The 10,495-nt window shown below is 47.5% G+C and overlaps 1 protein-coding gene across 1 annotated transcript; it reads right to left on the reverse strand.

Moving 5' to 3' along the window:
* Positions 1-3,915: 3,915 nt before the first annotated feature.
* LOC144738762 (voltage-gated potassium channel KCNC1-like) lies at positions 3,916-8,343 on the reverse strand (the record flags this gene model as incomplete). Its single annotated transcript, XM_078621760.1, has 4 exons — positions 3,916-4,149; positions 4,396-5,014; positions 6,478-6,694; positions 7,889-8,343. Coding segments are annotated over 4 exons (1,525 nt in total), but the record flags the coding sequence as incomplete, so codon positions are not given.
* Positions 8,344-10,495: the final 2,152 nt, after the last annotated feature.

Raw genomic sequence — 10,495 nt, forward strand, 5'->3', positions numbered from 1 at the left:
GAAAGAAAAAAACACCCAAAAACGCTCAACTTTACAGCTTTATGCCACCGAATCTGAAACAGCTCGTTACCGAGGAACGATGCAATTGCTGTGCGTTTCCTTTACACTTTTCTTCGTCTTGCATTTGCAGAATTTCACACACGAGTTGCTTTATGTGAGAGTGATACCGTCCGGTTTGATGTAGCTCGACAGGAACCCTGCATCTTTGCAATTTTCTGCAAAAGAAAAAAAATGTATTGTTTATTATTATTATTATACGCTTATATTCTTTGTTCTCTCGGTAAAGTCACGTAGAAGGGAAATAATAAAATAACAAAAATAACACATGATAAAATTCTCACGACGTTTCGGCCACAACGCAAGCAGCCGTCCTCAGGTGAAGAACAGAGTTGTCGGAAAGACAGCGTCCTAAGACAGCTCTGTTTCTTCACCTGAGGACGGCTGCTTGCATTGTGGCCAAAACGTCGTGAGAATTTTATGATGTTTTATTTTTGTTATTTTATTATTTCCCTTCTACGTGACTTTACCGAGAGAACTAAGAATATGAATCCCTGCAGTCACGAAAGCTTAGAATCGATATTATACGCTTGTTTACCTAGAAAAGCATCACTGAGTCTGAAGACTTTTTTTCCAAGAGGATCCTGCCGAGTTTTCGCAGGCAGTGGAGCGATGTTGCCGTTTGCAATTCCCCAATAGTGTAATTTTCAGAGCAATCTGTCAGCATTAGGATGTGTTGTTTTTTTGCCAATGCCAGTTACAACTTTGCATGGGGTTTTTTTTAGCTAAGGGAGGAAACCAGAGAACCCGGTGGAAAACCCACGTAGGATATGGGGAGAGAACCGACAAACTCCACGCAGAGAGAGGCCCCAGAGTCAGGAGTCAACCTCGTGATCTTCTTACTCAGAGGTCACTTTATGCCGCACAGGGAAAGTTGCCACTGTGGGTGCCCTATACATGTTTTAGATGAGCCGTGAGGCTATTTGAGTCGCCGAGACATTTCAGTGCCATCTAAATGCGAAAGATGATTACGGTTTGTGTAACCAGTGTGGTTGCGTTACCAATAAACTGTGCATATATTCGCACTACAGTGTTAGAGACGGTGTAATTAGTGGGTGGCAAACCTTGTGAATATTGCTGGGTCACGATTAGCTTAGGATAGATGAACGTTAGGCATGGTCACGTGACCACTGGATAAGGTGAGTTAGCACAAACATTTTAATTAAAATTTTATCCGTAGCCATCCTTTATAATTACATAACCATTAACACTTATTTATGTTTTAGAATATATTAGATATTAGTGAACTTGAAACAGTAGTTAATTCATGATAAATTAAAATATGTAAATTTCATGGTGTGAGATATATTGCCTAGCGATCCTGAAAAGAGGGAGGCCCGTATTGAGGGCCAATCGTTACGCCAGCACATTGATATTACAGGTTTTATATATACTTACACTTATTTGTTAACAGTTTTATAAGTATGATAGTGTGCACATATGATAGTTAAATAGTTATTGATAAATAATTGTCAGTGTTAATATTGTTAAATGTTTGGCCGCCATTATTGAGGCCTAAGTGGAGCCTGACTCTTGCTTTGAATGTATATTATAAGTTAGACATTGTTACGTATGGCTTAATTGGTGAATAATTAAGAGTATTATAGATTTCAGTTAAGATAAGCTCTATATGATTCTCATAGTACTAAGCGACATGTCTTGGGCCGTGTTCATGAGCATAAGGCAGATTTGAAACACGGTATGACCAACGCGTCGGCCGGGGCTGATCATTGTTTTAATGCGGTTGGCTTACACGAAATTGATTTCTCTAAGACGAAGGTACTTTGTAAGCCTACTGGCAATCAACAAAGATTTGTTCATGAAGCCATCCACATATACAGACACAATTTCAACCGAGAGGATGGGTACAAACTCAGCAACCATTGGAAGGACGTCATCAACCAGTTTAAGTCATGACTTGCTGTGATATTCCCATCCTGCCACCTTCCGATGCTAGTTTTTTATTTTCCCCGTGGCTTCAGCTCTTCGATTTTATATTAACAGGTTACATTTTTTTTCTCACACCAACATGGCCACCTCCGTGTGCCGACCTCGACGTGGCAGCAGCTCTGCGATCTTACATTAACATGCTAATTTCTCACATTAACATCACTGGCCCCGCCCACTTCGTTTATGACCCTTGGGCTACGCCCATTTTAAACCTTTAAAACAGTCTGCCTCAGCAGCTTTCCCCCTCTTTTTCCTCCTGATGACGATCGCTTGTGTTGTGATCGAAACGTCGTTGTTTTTGTTTATTTTATTTTCGTTAATTTGAACCGATCTACTTGACTTTACCGAAGGACCCAAAGAATATCTCATAGTACTGTTTAGAATTCTTGTAATATAAATCGTAGTCGGGATGGGGCTATGGCATAAATACTATGGATAGGATAAACAGTCTAGGAAATGATAGCTAGGATAAGCATAGCAATGTAAATCGTAGTCTGGATAGTTTACGTAATTTATATCAGGATAAATATGGTAATACAAATGATAGCTGGAATAGGTGTAGTATTATTAATCATAGTCAAGTTAGGAAGAGCAGAGTATTATAAAGGATATACATGATTAGAATAACATAACTGATTGTTTAGATAAGTATAGGGGATTTTGTATTATTGTTCAAATATATATTTACATAATTGCCAGAGTCACGTGACCACTGCATAAGGGATCTTGAAGAGAGGGAGGCCCGTATTGGGGGCCAATCGTGACGCCAACACGTTCATATCACGGGTCCGTTGGTGTAGCTGTGTGCTGCGAGCCGTACAAATAAACAGATGCAGTTTTGGAACCGCGTCTCCCCCTCAGAAAGTCCTTGTGTTGTGTGCACGTGGCCGATGGGAGTGGGAACGACTCGTGTCGCGGTTGACGAACACGAGGATCGCGCAGTGGGACCAAGGAAAACACCGCCGGAGCGCTACCAAAACTTTTACTTCATCAATTATCGATGACCACCCTGTGCCCTCGATAATGGTCACGGCCAGGAAAGATTGAGGCACAGTGGGCACGGGTCACATTGGGAATTGTATTTTGATTGAGATTGGTGGGAGGCGTCTGGAACGTTTTTCCTTCCGATGTTAGGAAGTCACTGGGAGGTATGAATTTTTAAATCGAGATTGAAAACAAATTTCTTTCGAACTGCCTTTTCTGTTTAGTTTGTTGTTGTACCCCGCACCAACGATTAGCGCGGTTGGCTACGTATGGTGCGAACAAAGTTCAACATACATAGCGGCTGTAAAAAAAAAAGTCCTTTTCTCTATAATCCCTATTCTTCTAGTGGTGTATCAAAGAATCACCCTGTTCTTTCACAGCATTTCATTGCCACCCGTGAAATTCGAATGAACACTAGGTCTCGTGGCTGGACATCAACAGCAGAGGCGGGATCAACATTGTGAAAGTGACAAAAGCGACCTCAAAAAAGTATCTGGAGGAATTTTGTTCACGAGCAGGCGCGGCGTTGATTGTTACATCACAGCATCGTGAGATGAGGCGGTGGCTTTTGGGGAGGCCTTCATCATCCAGCAGTGGATCATGCACGGCTCATTACATGATGATGTGTTTGTCCTCACACCGTGACCGTGCCCCTCTGCCAGCGGCGCTTTCGGCAAAAATGTTTAGGAACTCGGGCCTTTTTTGTTCCTTGGCGCTCAAGATTTGGAATGCTCTCTGCCTGAAGAAATGCGCCGGACTGCTGAGATTCTCCCATTGAGAAAGAAACAAAAAAAAACTACTCGTTTCCTACGTTATGTTAGATACACTAGAGGAGTTTATTTTTCTTCTGTACTGCGCTCTGAGGCCCTTTGTTGGGTCTGCTGCCCCCTTATAAAATGTAAATAATTACAATCGGTAACGTACCTTTGTGGAGGTCCCCATCGGCAGGAGACAGCAGAAGTCTTGTCTCCTCCGGTTGGCTGTCTCGCCGCTGTCCGTCATCTGTGGGGCCCGTCACTCGTCCCAATCGCCCCGACCCCCTCTCCGCGAGCCCCGCCTCCATGTCGGCGAGCTCCTCTCCCAGAGCGTCGTGGGCGGCCAGGCCGGCCACCTCGGTGCACACCAGCAGTGCTCCGGCCTCCCCGTTCTGCTTGGGGTCTGCACGAGATCGTGACGGACAAACGATTCAGGTACATATGTACTTATTGATACTTACAAGAAGACAAAATACATTGAATGCTTATCGTATTAATATAGGGCCGTATAAAAACAGCTTGAAATTTCAGGAACTTCCCCGCCTTGGGAAGTTACTCGATCCGCCTCTGACCGTCACGTTCCAAGGCCTACCGTAGGCTTCGAGTGAACAAGTGTGGCAACTGTGGGGACCGGCCCTCGGGCACTCACCGGGCAAATGCTCCACATCCACCACATCCACCACGCTGGCCCAAACACCCCCACCCGTTCCTCCAGCACCACCACCGCCGCCACCGCCGGCATGACCGCCACCGCACCCACCGCAGCTGTGCGGCCGCCCGGCCAGCGGCACCACCCCCTCGAGGCTCGTCCCGGCCCGCCCGCCGCTGCCGCTCACGGCCGCCACTATGGAGGCCACGGCGCGCCTGCGCGTGGGTGTCGCGCACTCCTTCTTCTGCGCCGAGTTCCTGCGCTGCAGCAGCTGAGACGGCGAAGCCGACGGCGGCGGCGGCGTCGGCGTGGAGGGGGGTGGCTGCCCGAACTGGTGCGGTGCCGCAATTGCGATCGCCGCCGGCCCCACCCCCATGACGGCTGCCACCTTGGGCATGTAGCTGTTCTTCTTCTTGGGCAGCTTCTGCTTGGCCATGGCCAGCGAGTAGTACATGCCGAAGTTGTTGACGATGACGGGCACCGGCATAGCGATGGTGAGCACGCCCGAGAGGGCACACAGCGCTCCCACCAGCATGCCCGACCATGTTTTGGGGTACATGTCACCGTAGCCCAGCGTCGTCATCGTCACCACGGCCCACCAGAAGCCGATGGGGATGCTCTGTGTGCGTGCGTGTGCGGGGTAGGGGGTGTGGGTTTAGGGGGTTGGGGTCAAGGGTTATTATTCAGGATAGGGTAAGAGATTGAAAGGGATAGGGTTTGGCTGGGGTTATGGTTAGGTGAGAGATAACGTTAAAGTAAGGTTAGAGTCAGGATAGAGATAAGGTTACGTTGGGTTTAGGGTTATGGTTAGGATCGAGATAGGGTTAGGGTAAGGTTAGGATTTGGATAGAGATAGTGTTAGGTTGGATTTATGGTTAGAGTTAGAGTTAGGATAAAGTTTGGGTAAGGAGAAGGTAAGGTTGGGTTTATTGACAGAATAGGGTGAGGATGGGCATAGGCTACGTGTGGCCATTTGTGGACATTCCACATTCTCATCATAAAGAGAGAACCAGCTCTATAGCATAACACTGATGACTTCTCACAAAGCGGCACTTAATTTATCCACTACAGAAAGATGATGGGCTCAGTGGACTTTGCAATTTCATAATGCTCGCTATGATGGGAAGTAATTACAGCGAGTACATAACAATGCAATTCTAGCTATTGCATAAATTGAGACTTGTCTTAACGTCCATTCCATACAGGTAGATAAGACAATAAAGCATCGTAAAGTTAGGGCATAACCTAGGGGTGATCAGGACCCCCTGTACGTCGATAAGAACAATCATACTATTTATAACATTAATAACATTCATAGAATCAAAAACAACCAAAAATATTCCTTATTTGCTGTTTTGGTTTGGCCATGTAATGGTCTGGCTAAATTTCTGGCATAATCCCCGACACCACTCGACATAGCCAAACGCATTCAATTATCTACATTTGACCGGATCATTACTTGGCCTAAACCAAAGAAATATTTACGAACCAAAATATCGCGTGTGAAAACCTACGTTTTGAACACAAAAACGTATACTTAACCTCAGCCACAGACCGGCTGAAGCACGTGGAGTGATGATGTCATGGCGGCCATATTATACGACAACTGACACGAGGGTTTAACACGTAGGCTTTCGCGACCAATATTATTCATAATCAACGTTTTTGGGTTTAGATCGCGTCATTTATAAATGTGTCGTAACCCTCCACCACCCGACACGGCCAATCAGTAAAAAAGTGTCACGTTGACAAAAGACAAATAGTTCACTGCTTTAGCCCACCGGTGTGTTGAAGCGTGAAACCACAACATTTACAATTTGAGTACGACGTTTCGCTGGTAATTGCATCCAGCATCATCGGGCAATTCGCCAGAATGGTGGGCTAAAGCAGTGAACTATTTGTCTTTTGTCAACGTGACACTTTTTTACTGATTGGCCGTGTCGGGTGGTGGAGGGTTACGACACATTTATAAATAACGCGATCTAAACCCAAAAACGTTGATTATGACACGAGGGTTGTCTGCACTCAAACCCCCCCCCCCCCCCCAATCGGTTAACGTCGCTGCTGCCGATCGGTGCTCACCGTGAAGTGTGTCTTGTCCTCATCTATGCCGGGCTTGGCGCCGAGGCGCTCGGCATAGTAGATCATGGTGGCGAAGATGAGCACGCCGAGGGCTAGGAAGATGATGAGCAACAGGAACTCATTGGTGCTCGCCTTGAGCGTGTGGCCCAGCACGCGGAGGCCGACGAAGTGGCGTGTCAGCTTGAAGATCCGCAGGATCCGCACAAACCTCACCACCCTGGGCGGAAAAAAAAGATCGCCACATTCAGCCGTGATCGATCTACTGCTGGATGAATGGCTCGTCCCCCCCCCCGCCCCGCTCTACCCCCACCAACGCGTCCACCTGTCACGATCCCGCACTCCTCGGTGGATGCCCTCGAAGAAGCGTTCCATTCCCTTGGCTGCCGCTCCGTTGTTAGTCCTGACCATTGGCCAACCTCCCAGCAACGTGTCCCACCCCTCTGATTCGCACAGTTGCCTACGTACTCACTTTTCTTAACAGTGGGGATGATGGTATTAACCCGCGTGTGTTCTCCAATCCACATGTTCGTCTTTTTGTCTCTCAGTGTAATTCTAAAGCGTGCATCTCTCCATGCTTTTTGCACACTTTTATGTTGAGGACCATGCGTCTGAACCGTACGTCATAGCATGCGGTACACACTTAAAAAAAATGCTTTATTTAGACACGTTGCTCGATTACTTTTCATCATCAAGTTCAGCTTTCCAAAAGCAGGGTGGCGTAGCGGTAACGCTCGTGCCTCATAGCAAGAAGGCCCTGGGTTTGATTCCCGACTCGGGTGCCTCTGTGTGGTGGATGTTTCTTATCCCTCCGTTTTGCCCGCATGAGTTTTTTCTGGGTCCTTTGGTTTCCTCCCATGGCTGGCACAGGCCAAACATCCCCATGCTGAAAAACTACCTGCAAATTACTCAGCTGGGATCACACACAGCAGCAGCAGCATCGTGCCCCTGCTGCGAAAACTTCGCAGGAAACCTCCTGAAAAAGGAGTCTTGAGACTCGGTGAGGCTTTCCTGGGTTAACAACAATAACATCTCGATTTAAAGCGTTCGTGACTGCAGGGATTCATCTTCTTGGTTCTTTCGGTAAAGTCACGTAGAATGGAAATAATAAAATAAAATAAAAATAAAACATAATAAAATAATTCTCACGACGTTTCGGCCACAACGCAAGCAGCCGTCCTCAGGTGGAGAGCAGGTCTGTCGAGTAGACAGAGTCTTCTAGACAGAGTCTACTCGACAGGTCTGTCTACTCGACAGACCTGCTCTCCACCTCGTCGTGAGAATTATTTTATTATGTTTTATTTTTATTATTTTATTATTTCCATTCTACGTGACTTTACCGAAAGAACCAAGAAGAACAATAACATCCTTTCTAAAAGCCAAAACAAAGAAAACAAACCGTGGAGCTGCTTACCGCAGGAACCCCAGCACCTCGCGAGCCCCCTTGGACTTCAAGTTGGACAGCCCCACCTCCAGGTAGAAGGGCAGGATGGCGATGAGGTCGATGATGTTCAGCTTGTTCTTCATGAACTCCCGCTTGTTGGGGCTCGTGAGGATGCGCACCATGAACTCGATGGTGAACCACACGACGCACATGCCCTCGATGTACATGAGCGCAGGCGCCGTCTCGTATTCCGTCGACTCGGTCGGCAGCGGTGACAGAGGCACGGCGGTAGTGCCGCTAGCGTTGGCATACGACGGCCGATCGGCGTCCGGGTCTCCGCTGCGTCCCCCATCGCCGCCGTGGCCGTAGCCGGACGAGGGCTCGCCGGGCTGGGGGCTCCGGGGGACGTTGAAGGCTTCGTGGGTCTCCAGGCAGAATGTGGTAATGGAGACGAGAATGAAGAAAAGCGAGATGTATGCCACGTACTGCGCGGATTGTGGCCGGGGAGGGAGGGAGGGAAAAACAAAACATCCGAGTGAGATTTGGCACGTATATAAAATACAACAGCTAATATCTGCTACTAAAGATGTATTACCGAAGCTATCAACAGAAGGAGTGTACCGGATTAATTTCTCCTGCGGCAAATGCTATGTTAGTTAGACAGGATTAATGATCAGCGTGAGACTAAAAGAACACAAAAGGAATATTAAATACTCCCAAATACAACTGATGGCAGTGGCAGAACACGTGTGCCAACAAGGACACTCAATTGATTTTGATAATGCTGGAAGTTCTGTGCAAAACTAGTTACTACTGTTTCGATTTAAAGCTTTCGTGACTGCAGGGATTCATCTTCTTGGTTCTTTCGGTAAAGTCACGTAGAAGGGAAGTAATAAAATAATACAAATAAAATATAATAAAATAATTCTCACGACGTTTCGGCCACAACGCAAGCACCCGTCCTCAGGTGTAGTACTAATCACATACCTGCATTTCCCATAAATATGCTAAATTCCTCTTGATATGCAAATTATTTTGTCAAGGCGCCCTTCCCCCCTTCCAACCCAGCTTAAATATACGCTCCAAGCGTGGTGCTGTTTCATTCAGACGCTGTCTCCCCGACAGACCTGTTCTTCACCTGAGGATGGCTGCTTGCGTTGTGGCCGAAACGTCGTGAGAATTATTTTATTATGTTTTATTCTTATTATTTTATTACTTCCCTTCTACGTGACTTTACCGAAAGAACCAAGAACATAGTTACTACTGGCTAAGACTAATGAGATAATCTATCGAAATTTTTAAGAAATAGAAATAATTGTAACCGCTCTGAAAGCCACAGGCTTAGTGCTACACTGTTTAACTGTATGCATATACAGGTGACCAGATGTTTATTGGAAAAGGACCTAGAGCCCCCCCCCCCCTCGGCTTGGCGGTTGGGTCTCTTGTTCCTGTTGTTATTGTTGTTGTCTGTCGGGCATCTTCGCACACCCTGGCGGCGATTCACACAAAAAACACCCCCATTGACTCCGACACACACTTAACTGTGCACGTGCATTATTGATGGGCCGTTGTTATTTGAGAGTGCATGGCTTGATCGTTGTGTGTGCATGGTGCGTGTCTGTGTGATGTGTGCATCTGCGCGTGTGATGAGTGTCTGTGTGCGCGTGATGTAATGTTTCAGCAGTACTGCAGCGGTCAGCGCGCCGCGCTACGAACCCGGCGACCGGAGTTCGATTCCCGCTCACGGCCAACACCGGTGACGATTATCTAAACCGGTCCTGGGCCTCCCCTAGGTCGACTCAGCCTCAAATGAGTACCTGGTTCGGTGTAAACATCGCCACTGGGGAGACAAAGGCGACCGGGCGTGGTGTTGGCCACCAACCCCCTCGTGTGCCGTGCCGGCCTTCATAGGTGCTCGCGAACAGCACTTGCCCCAACAATCTGTTACAGGCTATAAGGGGGATCTTTGCCTTTGATGTAATGTGTGCATGTGTGTGAGCGCGTACCGCGTGCTGTGTGCACGCGTGTCTGTAGGTCCAGTGGCGCAGCGGTGAGCGCGCCGCGTTACGAACACAACGACCCGAGTTCGATTCCCACTCACGGCCACGCCGAGGTCAACGAGGTCAAGGAAGCCTTTAAATGACTACTTGGGGCAGCGTGGCCATGTGTGGTTCTTCTTGATCACCCACCCACCCACCCCCCCTTTGTCGCGAGCTCAATGTGTACGCTGCACTTATCACACACACACACGTATTCGAGTGCGGTTTATTTATTTTCTATAAGCTTGCCAGAGTCCCTTTGTTGGAACATGCGGCTAAATATGCTTCAAATAATTCATACAAATCACCCCTGGAGCCTTTGTTGTTGCTGGGCCCCGACTTGAGAGCCCCCCCCCCCCACCCCCCCACCTCCCATCTCGCTTTGTTCTCTAAATACTTGTGAAACGTCACGGTACTCGAATTGTAAATGTAGTCGTGGGTTTACTCGGCCAACAACAACAACCGGTGTGGTGCTGAGACCAGTCCCCAATTGGCTGTGCTTCGGGTGGTGGCGGGGATTTCACGACACATCGACATTGGCGCGATCTCACCAAACAGAAAAACCTCTGTTATGGATTGTTCTCTTTTGTTTGGTTGT

Source organism: Lampetra planeri, unplaced genomic scaffold, assembly GCF_965212315.1.
Source record: "Lampetra planeri unplaced genomic scaffold, kcLamPlan1.2.h2 scaffold_1152, whole genome shotgun sequence".
NCBI lineage: Eukaryota > Metazoa > Chordata > Hyperoartia > Petromyzontiformes > Petromyzontidae > Lampetra > Lampetra planeri.